The sequence below is a fragment of the Sinohyriopsis cumingii genome, chromosome 12 (genome assembly GCF_028554795.1).
Source record: "Sinohyriopsis cumingii isolate HCF-2022 chromosome 12, ASM2855479v2, whole genome shotgun sequence".
NCBI classification, from domain to species: domain Eukaryota; kingdom Metazoa; phylum Mollusca; class Bivalvia; order Unionida; family Unionidae; genus Sinohyriopsis; species Sinohyriopsis cumingii.
In genome coordinates this window covers 6,720,545-6,737,307 of record NC_142972.1, presented here as the reverse complement: position 1 = coordinate 6,737,307, position 16,763 = coordinate 6,720,545, and the positions used below count along the sequence as shown (strand labels likewise).

The window sequence follows — 16,763 nt, the reverse complement described above, 5'->3', positions numbered from 1 at the left end:
GGTGATAGGCCCATGCTTGATGATATACTTATGTATGTGGTGATAGGCCCATGCTTGATGATATACCTATGTGTGTGGTGATAGGCCCATGCTTGATGATATACCTATGTGTGTGGTGATAGGCCCATGCTTGATGATATACCTATGTGTGTGGTGATAGGCCCATGCTTGATGATATACTTATTTATGTGGTGATAGGCCCATGCTTGATGATATACCTATGTATGTGGTGATAGGCCCATGCTTGATGATATACCTATGTATGTGGTGATAGGCCCATGCTTGATGATATACCTATTTATGTGGTGATAAGCCCATGCTTGATGATATACCTATTTATGTGGTGATAGGCCCATGCTTGATGATATACCTATTTATGTGGTGATAGGCCCATGCTTGATGATATACCTATGTATGTGGTGATAGGCCCATGCTTGATGATATACCTATTTATGTGGTGATAGGCCCATGCTTGATGATATACCTATTTATGTGGTGATAGGCCCATGCTTGATGATATACCTATGTATGTGGTGATAGGCCCATGCTTGATGATATACCTATTTATGTGGTGATAAGCCCATGTTTGATGATATACCTATTTATGTGGTGATAAGCCCATGCTTGATGATATACCTATTTATGTGGTGATAGGCCCGTGCTTGATGATATACCTATTCCCCATAGTTGTGCAAATTTTGTGCAATATTTTTTAAGGTTATCTTTGATAATAAGGCCGCTATCTACTCTCTGACAAAAGTTTATTAGACTGGTCCTATAATCTCATCATCCAAGGTGACTTACCTGATTCTAATAGGCAAAAACTCTTTTTTTACCGTTTTATGTTTGGAACTTGCCATTAACAAAAATGTTAAACAAGAGTAAATCAAGACAAGGAAACTGTAAAACAAGCACAAAAAAATCCATAAGGTAAAAATAAATACAAAATGATGACATTTATTTCAAGTTAAATGTATAATCATTACATGTATCAAAACAAAGAATTTCAAAATCAGATGGACATTTCAAGATGAGCGTTTGTTGGCTTTATAGTTTAATAATAATAAGAGGAAGAAAAAATAGGACAAAGTATACATGGAGATAAATATATATTTAAATATGAACTGTCATTATTTCACATTACGTTTTTAAAGAAGACAAATAATTTTAGATTCCATATTCAATTTTGGTCCTTATTTTGGACAAGCCTTGTGTCAATGATTGATTCCTTGGGAATAACAATCTTGGGTTTTGAAATGGTTGTGGACTGTGTAACTGTAGAGCTTGGGATAGATTCAGCAGGATTTGAAAAAGCATGCGAGGTTAAAATATTTTGATCTGCTGTCTGATACCCAATGGCAACACTTGACCCTGCTCTGTGATAGTCAAGGGCAACATCTGGCGCTGCTGGGGATGGAAATGACCCTGTAGCTGTATGGGGTAACTGGTACTGGTAGGCCCATTGATTAATTTGACTTTCAGACATGGGGGTATTGTGATTGAACATAGCTGACCCACCATCACATTGCTGACCAGTATATGTACATTGTACATGTATATGTGAAGGTAATGAACCAGGAAGACCAACTGGTGGTGGTGGGAATGGAAAAGTCGGCAGTGGAGGTGGTGGCACTGGGAAAGTCATTGGTATGAACTGTTCAGAGGGCAAAGGGATATTTGACAAGTCATCTGGTTTTCCATCCTTCTTAATCTGTCCTGATAATTTACTACTGATAACTGGATTGCCACCAATTTGATGGGTTTTATTTGGCTCTGTATTTGTCCACAATGATAAGGTTTCTTTGACCTTAGGAACCGATTCTGAAATCCCAGATGACATTTGGCTAGATTTTGCATCTGTTGTGCTCTGTGTATCCTTATAATAAAACTTTGGTGGAGCAAACTCGTAAACCCTCTCAGTTCTTCTATTTTCTAGGTATCTTTCTTCAGAGGTTATTAATATATCTGAAAAGAATAAGAAATACAGCAATGCTAAATAAATGGAATGGTAAGGTTAGGGAGGATATGGAAATGGACAATTTCCAAAATAGCTAAAAATTATAACAAAGCAGACACCAGATGTCTTCATGTAAAGGGTTTTGTTTAAGCAACTGTAATCCTTCAAAATTATCTCTTTGATCAACAGTTTTTTCAAGACAATGATCCAAAAAGTGCCAAAGGAAAAAGTAAAACCTTATTATGCATCTACACCAACTATATATTTAGCCCACAATATTTATATAAAAAAATGAGGATTATGGATGGCAGATTACACACTTTCCCCATATTAACCCTGTATGAATGGAAGATTATACACTTTCCCCATATTTAACCCTGTATTTAATAGTCCTATATTAGGCACTAGTAGAGTATGGTAGACATATGAGACTAGTAGAGTATGGTGGACATAGGAGACTAGTAGAGTATGGTGGACATAGGAGACTAGTAGAGTATGGTGGACACAGGAGACTAGTAGAGTATGATGGACATAGGAGACTAGTAGAGTATGGTGGACATAGGAGACTAGTAGACTATGGTGGACATAGGAGACTAGTAGAGTATGATGGACATAGGATACTAGTAGAGTATGGTGGACATAGGAGACTAGTAGACTATGGTGGACATAGGAGACTAGTAGAGTATGGTGGACATAGGAGACTAGTAGAGTATGGTGGACATAGGAGATCAATGACTAAGGGTCTCAATGATATCGACTTTAGTCATGGTGTGTTGTCTTGAACTGAACATAATGTCCAGAAACCATTATTTTCTTGTAAGACTTGCCATGGCTATGACCTCTGCCTTTTAGACCACTGAATCTATTGATTTATCACATTAAGTGCAAATTATTCACAAAGTATGGTCAAGAAACATACTCTAGAACAACAGTTATTCTGTAAAACCCATTTTCTTTTTGCCACAATGACCCTGACCTTGAATTTAACAGGTCTCTTCCATAACATTTTTCTTCTTTCAGTCACAGAAACTCTGACCTTTTGACCTCAAAATCAGTAGGGTCCTTCCTTACCTGAAGTGTAAGTCATCCACAGAATGTTGCTGCAGATCGTGGAGACCTAAAGTTATTTTGTGAAAACTACTTTCTGTCTTTGTAATCTTAGTATTTTGACACCAAAATCAATAGGCTTCCTCCTTACCCCATAGCTTTTTGACACCAAAATCAATAGGCTTCCTCCTTACCCCATAGTATTTTGACACCAAAATCAATAGGCTTCCTCCTTACCCCATAGTATTTTGACACCAAAATCAATAGGCTTCCTCCTTACCCCAAGTGCAAGTCATCCATTAGATGTTAATGAACTGGAGTTGTACACAAACTATTCTTCTTTCTGTCACAACGACCATGACCTTAGACTCCAATCAATAGGGTTCTTCCTTACCCAAAGTGCAAGCCATCTACAAAGTTTGGTAACTGTTGATGGTGGTCTATTCGAGTCCTTGTGTGGAAACAAAATTGGTAACAGACAGACAGATGGCCTGACAGACAGACATTTTAATAACATAATCTGCTCCACCTCGTGGCAGGCATACAAAAACCTTCAAGCAGCTTAAGAGAAGTCATGGCAAGCTTTGTAATGGACAGACAGGCTGGTACACTGAAGCAATTACAAAATCCCACTCATCACTAATGCTTAAAAAAAGCATGTGAACAGCTTATGGCACTTGATACCTTTCTTTCCCTTGTCCCATTCTCTTGTAGGTGCACCCTTTCTCCAGGAATCATCTCTTTTTAACAGCTCTGGCTCCTTGTCCTGTTTTGTCTCTTTAGCTGGTTCTGGAGGTGGGAGAGGAGGACCTATCATTTCCTCCTCCTCATCCTTTTCTTGTGCTGCTGGAAATAACAATATTAATCATATATGATAGGCACTTGAAACAGTGTTCATAAAATATTAATCATGCATCATAGGCCAGTGGTTCACAGCTCCAAGGTCATGACCCAAATCAGGATCGTGAGGATGTTCTGGAGTGTCATGGAGGTTCAATTATAATTTGAGGAGATTTAATTCAATTAGTCATTGGAATTACAACGTGCTCATAAACTTTAGGACTGAGTACCTATTTTGGAATTACTGTGAATTCATTTAGAAATAATTTTGGGTTATATCACTGTGATGCATCAAGACTGTTAGCACATCAAACAATTCCAGACTATTGGCATATCATCACAATAGAGTGAACTTCATTCTGAACACCAATGGAACTCATTTGGAAAAATCAATACTTAATAGAACTTTTAGGACTATTTAGGAATTCATTCACCATACTGTAAGTTATTTTTAAAATTATTTGTTGAATTTTCCAAAATTTGTTGATTTTCACTCTTTTCTGTTCTTAGTTTAAGACTACAGAGTTATAACACTATGTACCATTCTCTTCATCTGTGGGAAGCAGACCTCCTTTTAACATCTTTCTCTGTTTCACCTTGGCAAGACGAGCTTCCATCAAGGCTTTCCTCTTCTCTTTGATTCGCTCCTTCTTATCCCTCTCCACTTTTGTCTGTGTGCAATTATTTGTAAATTGTTAAAATTTCAACTTAAATGAATTTTGTCCACATAAAAAAATCTATCATAAAACAAGACCTTAACAAAATTGCTAATATGTCTCTGTATCAGAGTTTATAGAATATGCATGAATATTACTGGTACATTGCAAATCTGTATTATATATTTTAATGGACTTTTCCAAATGGTGAATCTTTTGAGTTAACAAAGTTCTAGTAACCATGCAGAGACATTCCGTTCATAAAACTTCAGAAATACAATATCTGACACAAGCTGAAATTTGTACATTCAGATTTTTAGACTTTGTCTTAAATCCTGTGATTTTTTTGATGATGTAAGCTTTTTAAGTTTTGGACTTTTCTACAAATATAGTAAAGCTGAATGAAAATGACAACTTCATGGTATGCATTCTAGTAATCAGTATTTATACCCCAGTCTGAGTTATCCATATTTATACCCCAGTAATAGTTATCAATATTTATACCCCAGTCTGATCAATATTTATACCCCCATCTGAATTAACAATATTTATACCCCATCTGAATTATCAACATTTATACCACAGTCTGGAGTTATCAATATTTATATCCCTGTCTGAGTTAATAATATATATTCCCCAGTGTGAGTGATCAATATTTATACCCCAGTCTGGAGTTATCAATATTTATAGCCCAGACTGGAGTTATCAATTAATTTCCCAGTCTGAGTTATCAATATTTATACCCCAGTTTGAGTTATCAATATTTATAGCCCAGTCTGGAATTATCAATTCCCCAGTCTGAGTTATCAATATGTATACCCCAGTTTGAGTTATCAATATTTATAGCCCAGTCTGGAGTTATCAATTAATTCCCCAGTATGAGTTATCAATATTTATAGCCCAGTCAGAGTTATCAATATTTATAGCCCAGTCTGGAGTTATCAATTAATTCCCCAGTCTGAGTTATCAATTTTTATAGCCCAGTCTGAGTTATCAATATTTATAGCCCAGTCTGAAGTTATCAATTAATTCTCCAGTCAGAGTTATCAATATTTATAGCCCAGTCTGGAGTTATCAATTAATTCCCCCATCTGAGTTATCAATATTTATAGCCCAGTCTGAGTTATCAATATTTATAGCCCAGTCTGGAGTTATCAATTAATTCTCCAGTCTGAATTATCAATATTTATACCCTCATCTGAGTTATCTGCTCAGTTCTTTTGTGACCAATATTCAAAAGTTTTGACATTCTGTAACTTCACTCAAAATACATTTAGAAATATTAACATTCATTGTTTATCCATTTTTTTGTTTCCTCTCTTTGCATGCCAGATTTCAATCACAAAGATATACCAATAAACATTGATGATTCTGGGTAAAAACTTGAGTTTAATGTACAAATACTTTAAGAATATAGACCAGGGTCTAACTTTAAACGCTTCAATGTCAGGTGAGATATGCTTCTCACCTCCTGACGCAGGTTTTTTAGTCTTTCCATTTGTTCCTCTCTTTCTGCATCCTCTTTAGAAAACTGGAAGTACCCTACACCATGAGACCAAATTTCTGGAAAAAAGAATTGGACAAAATTGCATTTTGTTTTAAAATAGTATCATAATTTTTTTCCAAAACCAAGTAGATTTTTAAAACCTGGATTTTACATAGAAGAAACTTATGCAAGCTCAAAACGAGTGCATTATTGATATTATTTACAAGTTACATTATTGTTTGATATTATTTACAAGTTACATTTTCAATGAACAGGAGCCTGAAATTATGCCTTGCTCAGTGATGTTGTATGATGACATTGCTTGCTTCTTGGTCAAAGTGCCGTCAGATTAATTACAACATGGATATTATGATATGTTGTTGTTGTTGTTGTTGTGGGGTTTAACGCCATTTTTCAGCACACGATAGGCTATGTATGGCGGCCAGTATTAATGGTGGAGGAAGAACCAGGGAAAACCCCGGGAAGAACCACCGACCCACGAGAAGCTACTGGCAAGCTTTCTCACATACCCACATTGGGAGAATCCTAGACTCAAACCCACGCAGACAGAGGTGAGATGGCAGTGATCCGTAACGGAGAGCGCTTTAGACCACTCGGCCACTCGGGGCCCCTATTATGATATGAAATTATGCCTTGCTCAATGATGTTGTATGAAGACATTGCTTGGTTCTTGGTCAAAGTGCTGTCAGATTAATTACAACAAGGATATTATGATATGAAATTATGCCTTGCTCAATGATGTTGTCTGATGACATTGCTTGGTTCTTGGTCAAAGTGCTGTCAGATTAATTACAACAAGGATATTATGCTATGAAATTATGGTTTTATGGAATTCCAGGTATGGATAACAGAGTGATATTGCCAAAGATCTAGCCTAACATGAAAATATTTATCACAAGCCAATTTCACTATAGCATTGCCAATCATCACTAATTTTACTACTGTATTGCCATCTGTAGCTAATTTTCACTACAGTGTTGCTATCTGTAGCTAACTTCTTGACAGTGTTGCCAGTTGAGGCTAATTTCACTAGTGTTGCCATTTGTAGCAAATTTCTAATTTCACTAGTGTTTCCATTTGTAACAAATTTCTAATTTCACTAGTGTTGCCAATTGTAGCTAATTTCTAACTTCACTAGTGTTTCCATTTGTAACAAATTTCTGATTTCACTAGTGTTTCCATTTGTAACAAATTTCTAATTTCACTAGTGTTGCCAATTGTAGCTAATTTCACTAGAGTATTGACATTTGTAGCTAATATCACTACAGTATTGACATTTGTAGCTAATATCACTACAGTGTTGACATTTTTAGTAAAATTTTACTAATATAGCAATATTTAATTAAAAAAAACAACATGGCAAAATATGACTTGAAAGGAATGATAAATGATATATAGAAAGGATTTAACTGGCTCACTCCTAAAAAAATGGCAAAGTTGTCTTGACGAATATTTTCTCCATCATATAGCATATAAACAAAGAATGGTCACTGACAGTAATGCACAATTAAAACATTGTAATTGGTAACATATAGTGTATAAAAAAAATAATGGATACAAGACTTTAATGCACCAATTAATACATTGTAATTGCTAATTTCTACACTGACATTAAAAGTTTTGAATTCTTGCACATCAAAATTTGTTTTCTGGCAAACCCCCAACATCCTTCACACCTGTAGAATTTAATAACACATGAAAATATAGTATTTATATACAATAGATTCTTACCATCAAACTGTACACTTTAGTGTATGAGAAATTGGTCTCTATGTACAATACGTTAACATCAAACTGTACACTGGAGTAGTGTATGAGGAAACGGTCTCTATATACCGTACATTCTTACCATCAAACTGTACACTTGAGCAGTGTATGTGAAAAGGGTCTCAATGTACAATACATTGTTTACATCAAACTGTACACTTGAGTAGTGTATGCAAAATTGGTCTCTATGTACAATATATTATCATCAAACTGTACAATTAAGTAGTGTATGAGAAAATAGTCTCTGTGTACAATACAATGTTAACATCAAACTGTACACTTGAGTAGTGTATGCAAAATTGGTCTCTATGTACAATACATTACCATCAAACTGTACACTTGAGCAGTGTATGAGGAAATGGTCTCTATATACCATACATTCTTACCATCAAACTGTACATTGGAGTAATGTATGAGAAAATGGTCACTATATACCATACATTCTTACCATCAAACTGTACATTGGAGTAATGTATGAGGAAATGGTCTCTACATACTATACATTCTTACCATCAAACTGTACATTGGAGTAATGTATTAGGAAATGGTCTCTATATACCATACTATCTTACCATCAAACTGTACATTGGAGTAATGTGTGAGGAAATGGTCTCTATATACCATACATTCTTACCATCAAACTGTCATAGGAGTAATGTGTGAGGAAATGGTCTCTACATACCATACATTCTTACCATCAAACTGTACATTGGAGTAATGTATGAGGAAATGGTCTCTATATACCATATATTCTTGCCATCAAACTGTACATTGGAGTAATGTATGAGGAAATGGTCTCTATATACCATATATTCTTGCCATCAAACTGTACATTGGAGTAATGTATGAGGAAATGGTCTCTATATGCCATACATTCTTACCATCAAACTGTACATTGGAGTAATGTATGAGGAAATGGTCTCTATATACCATACATTCTTACCATCAAACTGTACATTGGAGTAATGTATGAGGAAATGGTCTCTATATACTATACATTCTTACCATCAAACTGTACATTGGAGTAATGTATGAGGAAATGGTCTCTATATACCATACATTCTTACCATCAAACTGTACATTGGAGTAATGTATGAGGAAATGGTCTCTATATACCCTACATTCTTACCATCAAATTGTACATTTGAGTAATGTATGAGGAAATGGTCTCTATATACCATACATTCTTACCATCAAACTGTACATTTGAGTAATGTATGACAAAATGGTCTCCATATACAATACATTACCATCAAACTGTACATTAGAGTAATGTATGAGGAAATGGTTTCTATATACCATACATTCTTACCATCAAACTGTACATTGGAATAATGTATGAGGAAATGATCTCCATATACAATACATTACCATCAAACTGTACAATGGAGTAATGTATGAGGAAATGGTCTCTATATACCATACATTCTTACCATCAAACTGTACATTTGAGTAATGTATGAGGAAATGGTCTCTATATACCATACATTCTTACCATCAAACTGTACATTTGAGTAATGTATGAGGAAATGGTCTCTATATACCATACATTCTTACCATCAAACTGTACATTTGAGTAATGTATGACAAAATGGTCTCCATATACAATACATTACCATCAAACTGTACATTAGAGTAATGTATGAGGAAATGGTTTCTATATACCATACATTCTTACCATCAAACTGTACATTGGAATAATGTATGAGGAAATGGTCTCCATATACAATACATTACCATCAAACTGTACAATGGAGTAATGTATGAGGAAATGGTCTCTATATACCATACATTCTTACCATCAAACTGTCATAGGAGTAATGTATGAGGAAATGGTCTCTATATACCATACATTCTTACCATCAAACTGTCATAGGAGTAATGTATGAGGAAATGGTCTCTATATACCATACATTCTTACCATCAAACTGTCATAGGAGTAATGTATGAGGAAATGATCTCTATATACTATACATTCTTACCATCAAACTGTACAATGGAGTAATGTATGAGGAAATGGTCTCTATATACCATACATTCTTACCATCAAACTGTACATTGGAGTAATGTATGAGGAAATGGTCTCTATATACCATACATTCTTACCACCAAACTGTACAATGGAGTAATGTATGAGGAAATGGTCTCTATATACCATACATTCTTACCATCAAACTGTACACTGGAGTAATGTATGAGGAAATGGTCTCTATATACCATACATTCTTACCATCAAACTGTACAATGGAGTAATGTATGAGGAAATGGTCTCTATATACCATACATTCTTACCATCAAACTGTACATTGGAGTAATGTATGAGGAAATGGTCTCTATATACTATACATTCTTACCATCAAACTGTACATTGGAGTAATGTATTGGTCCTGTAGCATTTTTTGCTGCCTCAGCTTCCCACTTCTTTCTCAACATTTCCCTCCTCATATCAGCAGACAGGAGCTCTGGCTGATCCTCTGATCGCTCTGGCTGACCACTATTAGCTTGGCTAGAAAAAACCCAGGAAATAATATAAATGACAATAGCAATTTTGATTAATTCTGATTGCAAATCAATATACCTATTTTATCTTACTCTCTCTAACCATGACCCAGGGTTCATGAAAAAATATCCCTACATTTATTACAACTTATGCTCTCCAACAATGATCCAGGGGTCATCTAAAAAATTACCTACACTTATTACATCTTACACCTTCTAACCATAATACAGTGGTTCTCACAAAAAATCCATTCCATATATATGATGTGCCTTATTCTGCAAGTTTGAAACATCACTATAATAGAAACCTTTTGCACATCCGACATTTGACTCTGGACCACAGCCAAGAATAATATCCCTTGTGTAGATGGCTAAAATATCGACAAGTTTAATGCCAAGTTTAATGAACCTTCAACCAGCAGTTTAGGACATGATGGAATGATTAATGGTTAGATGGGAGGATAACAGATGCAATGTTTTGTAATATCATTATACTTAACACTCAAGCAATGGGGACATCAGCAAAGAGGCATAATTAAATGCTTTTTCAAGTTATTCACGCCAACTCCAGTCCTGCCCCCACTGGTAAAACAGAATTCAAGACCCTTGTGCACATGGACAAACTCATCTCCAGTCCTGCCCCCACTGGTAAAACAAAATTCAAGACCCTTGTGCACATGCACAAATCCATCTCAAGTCCTGCCCCCACTGGTAAAACAGAATTCAAGACCCTTGTGCACATGCACAAATCCATCTCCAGTCCTCTTCCCAGTGAAAGATTAAAATTCAAGACCCTTGTATATATGCACAAACCCACCTCCAGTCCTCCTCCCAGTGACAGATCAAAATTCAAGACCCTTGTATACATACACAAACCCATCTCCAGTCCTCCCCCCAGTGACAGATCAAAATTCAACACCCTTGTATACATGCACAAACCCATCTCCAGTCCTCCCACTAGTGACAGATCAAAATTCATCCTTTCAAGTTAATTTTGACAGGGTTCTAACTATCAGCTAAGAGACTGATGCTCAGGAATTCTATTGTAAAAATAAACAAAAACTTAGTGGCTTTCAAAAATGGCTTATTGCAGTGACTGTGTCTGATGTATTTTGGTTTTGACTTTGAATGACATCTTTTGGTAAACCATATCAATATTTTTTAAATCCTACATTTTGAAACTAATTTTTCAGCCAAGAAAGCTTAAATTAAATCACTACTAAACATATATACATTATACAGTATGGTTAGTAGTGCTGGATATTTTATTGCAATACAGTCTCGTCATACACATTACATTATGTTATTGTAATACAGTCTTGACAATAAACATTACAATATGTTATTGTAATACAGTCTTGACAATAAACATTACAATATGTTATTGTAATACAGTCTCGTTATACACATTACATTATGTTATTGTAATACAGTCTTGACAATAAACATTACAATATGTTATTGTAATACAGTCTTGTCATACACATTACAATATGTTACTGTAAATAGTCTTGTCATACACATTACAATATGTTACTGTAAATACAGTCTTGACAATAAACATTACAATATGTTATTGTAATACAGTCTTGACAATAAACATTACAATATGTTACTGTAAATACAGTCTTGTCATACACATTAGAATATGTTACTGTAAATACAGTTTTGACAATAAACATTACGATATGTTATTGTAATACAGTCTTGTCATACACATTAGAATATGTTACTGTAAATAGTCTTGTCATACACATTACAATATGTTACTGTAAATACAGTCTTGACAATAAACATTACAATATGTTACTGTAAATACAGTCTTGTCATACACATTACAATATGTTATTGTAATACAGTCTTGTCATACACATTAGAATATGTTACTGTAAATACAGTCTTGACAATAAACATTACAATATGTTATTGTAATACAGTCTTGTCATACACATTAGAATATGTTACTGTAAATAGTCTTGTCATACACATTACAATGTTACTGTAAATACAGTCTTGTCATACACATTACAATATGTTACTGTAAATAGTCTTGTCATACACATTACAATATCTTATTGTAATACAGTCTTGTCATACACATTAGAATATGTTACTGTAAATAGTCTTGTCATACACATTACAATATGTTACTGTAAATAGTCTTGACAATAAACATTACAATATGTTACTGTAAATACAGTCTTGTCATACACATTAAAATACGTTACTGTAAATACAGTCTTGTATGTTGTAAAAACTGTATAAGTGCAAAATAACATAAAAGAATAAACCAGAAGCTGAAGTTTCATAAAACTTTAATTTTTTAAAAACTTTCTTGAAGAGAACAATGAATGGGAAACATGTTAACATGTGGGTGAGTCCAAGCTACATGAGACAGGTTCTTGTTTCATTGGCATCTTCTCAACACTTGCTGAATTGGCATTTATAACAGGATGATGCCTGAATTGGCATTTATAATAGGATGATGCCTGAATTGGCATTTATAATAGGATGATGCATGAATTGGCATTTATAATAGGATGATGCCTGAATTGGCAGCTGCGATGGGATGATGCCTGCACTGGCATTTATAATAGGATGATGCCTGCACTGGCAGCTATGATGGGATGATGCCTGAATTGGCAATTATAATAGGATGATGCCTGCATTGGCAGCTACGATGGGATGATGCCTGCACTGGCATTTATAATAGGATGATGCCTGCACTGGCAGCTATGATGGGATGATGCCTGAATTGGCATTTATAATAGGATGATGCCTGCACTGGCAGTTATAATAGGATGATGCCTGCACTGGCAGCTACGATGGGATGATGCCTGAATTGGCAGTTATAATAGGATGATGCCTGCACTGGCAGCTACGATGGGATGATGCCTGAATTGGCAGTTATAATAGGATGATGCCTGCACTGGCAGCTACGATGGGATGATGCCTGAATTGGCAGTTATAATAGGATGATGCCTGCATTGGCAGCTACGATGGGATGATGCCTGAATTGACATTTATAATAGGATGATGCTTGCACTGGCAGTTATAATAGGATGATGCCTGCACTGGCAGCTACGATGGGATGATGCCTGAATTGGCAGTTATAATAGGATGATGCCTGCACTGGCAGCTACGATGGGATGATGCCTGAATTGGCAATTATAATAGGATGATGTCTGCACTGGCAGCTACGATGGGATGATGCCTGAATTGGCAGTTATAATAGGATGATGCCTGCACTGGCAGCTACGATGGGATGATGCCTGAATTGGCATTTATAATAGGATGATGCCTGCATTGGCAACTACGATGGGATGATGCCTGAATTGGCATTTATAATAGGATGATGTCTGCATTGGCAGCTGTGATGGGATGATGCTTGCATTGGCAGCTACGATGGGATGATGCCTGAATTGGCATTTATAATAGGATGATGCCTGCATTGGCAGCTATGATGGGATGATGCCTGCATTGGCAGCTATGATGGGATGATGCCTGAATTGGCATTTATAATAGGATGATGCCTGCATTGGCAGCTATGATGGGATGATGCCTGCATTGGCAGTTATAATGGGATGATGCCTGCATTGGCAATTATAATGGGATTTATAATGGGATGATGTCTGCATTGGCAGCTGTGATGGGATGATGCCTGCATTGGCAGTTATAATGGGATGATGCCTGCATTGGCAATTATAATGGGATGATGTCTGCATTGGCCGCTATGATGGGATGATGCCTGTATTGGCAATTATAATAGGATGATGCCTGCATTGGCAGCTATGATGGGATGATGCCTGCATTGGCAGCTATGATGGGATGATGCCTGCATTGGCAGCTATGATGGGATATTGCCTGCATTAGCAGTTATAATAGGATAATGTTGTCATTGGCAGCTATGATGGGATAATGCCTGCATTGGCAGTTATAATAGGATAATGTTGTCATTGGCAGCTAGGATGGGATGATGCCTGCATTAGCAGTTATAATAGGATAATGTCGTCATTGGCAGTTATGATGGGATAATGCCTGCATTGGCAGTTATAATAGGATAATGTTGTCATTGGCAGCCATGATGGGATGATGACTGCATTGGCAGCTATGATGGGATAATGCTTGCATTGGCAGCTATGAAGGGATGATGCCTGCATTGGCAGCTATGATGGGATAATGTCGTCATTGGCAGTTATGATGGGATAATGCCTGCATTGGCAGTTATAATAGGATAACGTTGTCATTGGCAGCCATGATGTGATGATGACTGCATTGGCAGCTATGATGGGATAATGCCTGCACTGGCAGCTATGAAGGGATGATGCCTGCATTGGCAGCTATGATGGGATAATGTCGTCATTGGCAGTTATGATGGGATAATGCCTGCATTGGCAGTTATAATAGGATAATGTTGTCATTGGCAACCATGATGGGATGATGACTGCATTGGCAGCTATGATGTAATAATGCCTGCATTGGCAGCTATGAAGGGATGATGCCTGCATTGGCAGCTATGATGGGATGATGTCAGTGGACATGGCTGCATTGGCAGCTTTAAGGGGATGATTGTGGTGAACACAGAGAGTTAAGTTTGTTATCCCACCATGAATATCATACTACATTCCCATCAAATGGCAAGGGTACTGATTATTTTTACCATCATTCTTGGAGAAGTTCAGCCATATATGTTGCCTGATTAGTGATTTTGCCTCTTTATTTTGCAACAGCTTTGACTTCAAGCTTTACATCTGCCGTTTAGCTCTGCAATATGTGGGATATAACATACAGTTAAACCATATGTGGGATATAACATACAGTTAAACCATATGTGGGATATAACATACGGTTGAACCTTATGTGGTATATAACATACAGTTAAACCACATGTGGGATATAACATGCAGTTAAACCATATGTGGGATATAACATACAGTTAAACCATTTTCTCAACAGACACATTTTTCAGATATCTTTTGAAGTTTTATAATAACTGACACTGAACAAGACAAAAACTTCCAACAAAACAAATGAAGGTTTAAGTAGAAATTTGTCATATATGGTTTATAAACATATATTAATCAATAGTACAGTGTATTTTATTTTTAATTCTTGGATTACAATTTGGATTTAATTTGCAAAAAGGTAAGTTCTTATTTTTCATTTTTTCACTGTGTATTCAGGAGAAATAAATTATTTGTTAAATTTTACAAAGCTTGTCGTCTTCACTCTTTTGTGTCACTTATTTAAGGACATAGACTCGTAACACCAGAAACAGATTGATCAAAGTCTGGTGGAACAAAAATAGTCTGCTGCCCACAGAAGGGTCACCAGTATGCAGGTAAGTCACTGACATTTAGCAGGAGTCTTAGGGAGTGGAGATATTGTCTTCTCTCCCCTCTCTTTACCTGCATGCAGAAGTTTGAGGTATATGGCCACCTGGAACTTGCCTAGCCATGAAGAGACTGCCCATGTTACTGAGAATTACCCCATGGTCATTCTGTCAAAAATCATCCCTTTGTCTAGTGCCTGAAAGGGTCACTCAGAAATCAGGCTTGCATGGAAAGCTGAATGGGCAACTTCTGTGCCACCTACTTTTTCATTCCCTCAATTCAACCTACAAACAGCAGTGAGGAACTGAAGGGGTGGGAAAAAAGGTTGTGACATGGTGGGTTTTATACATGTAGATCACATCTCTTCTTATCAAGTTGAGGGAATTAGAGCATTCATCATTATATATAGGACTGACTGCCTGGCATTCATCATTGTATATAGGACTGACTGCCAGTGAAGCAGAACTTTCTGATGAATGCAAAATTCTGTAAATAACTTCAATTGCCATCTTAAAACTGAATTTCATCCTTTCCAAGGTTGGATTGGATTATTCAGTCAGGTCCATGTTCTGTGTCAAGGGGTATAGCATTCTGTATGGCTGTGAAGACACCAAATCATACACATATATAAATAAAAGTCCAACCCATTGGATATGCTAACAGGGCTGGCCAAGTCATATCCAGCATGGAGTTTAGTCCACCTGGGAAATGCTGGTCCAGAACGATCAAATGGTCAGGCTGGATGGATGACAGATGGTTCAATACATGATACTGGTCTGCCATGCACTGGTATCATGAATATATTCTGGCTGGTTGGCTGGTCAGTGCAGTCTGTTGTGGGCAAGACATTGTCACTGTAGAAACTGTCAGGCGATGTGCTGTTCACCTGTCAGAGATTACAAATTCATGACTACCAAAACTATACAATGAATGTCTAGATCACTGGACAGGCAAATGTAACTTGCATGCTGGTCCAGCAGGCAGAGTCTGAAAGTAATCCTGCACACTCAACTTCAATGTACATAAGTCAATACATGGACAGAGTTAGGGACTTATGCCCAGTGGGTGGCCAGATTGAGTTAACAATGGTCCTATTTGCTTGTCAACATTCTAGACATTGGAGCTTGTGGTAGACATGTATCATGTGTGATTGTAAT

At 36.4% G+C, this 16,763-nt stretch overlaps 1 protein-coding gene across 2 annotated transcripts in view; it reads right to left on the bottom strand.

Annotated features, from left to right (window-relative positions):
- Positions 1-941: 941 nt before the first annotated feature.
- Positions 942-16,763, bottom strand: part of LOC149785957 (coiled-coil domain-containing protein 174-like) — a 53,176-nt gene continuing 37,354 nt past the window's right edge. Inside the window, exons 7-11 of one of the 2 annotated variants that reach the window (XM_089976211.1) lie at positions 10,129-10,280; positions 5,969-6,063; positions 4,386-4,515; positions 3,689-3,850; positions 942-1,965 (exon numbers count right to left, since the gene is read on the bottom strand). In XM_089976211.1, the coding sequence (XP_089832337.1) occupies positions 1,181-1,965; positions 3,689-3,850; positions 4,386-4,515; positions 5,969-6,063; positions 10,129-10,280 (1,324 nt within the window). In that variant the 3' untranslated portion in view covers positions 942-1,180. The remainder of the gene's footprint in view (positions 1,966-3,688; positions 3,851-4,385; positions 4,516-5,968; positions 6,064-10,128; positions 10,281-16,763) is intronic. The other variant, XM_089976212.1, reaches the window with a different exon arrangement.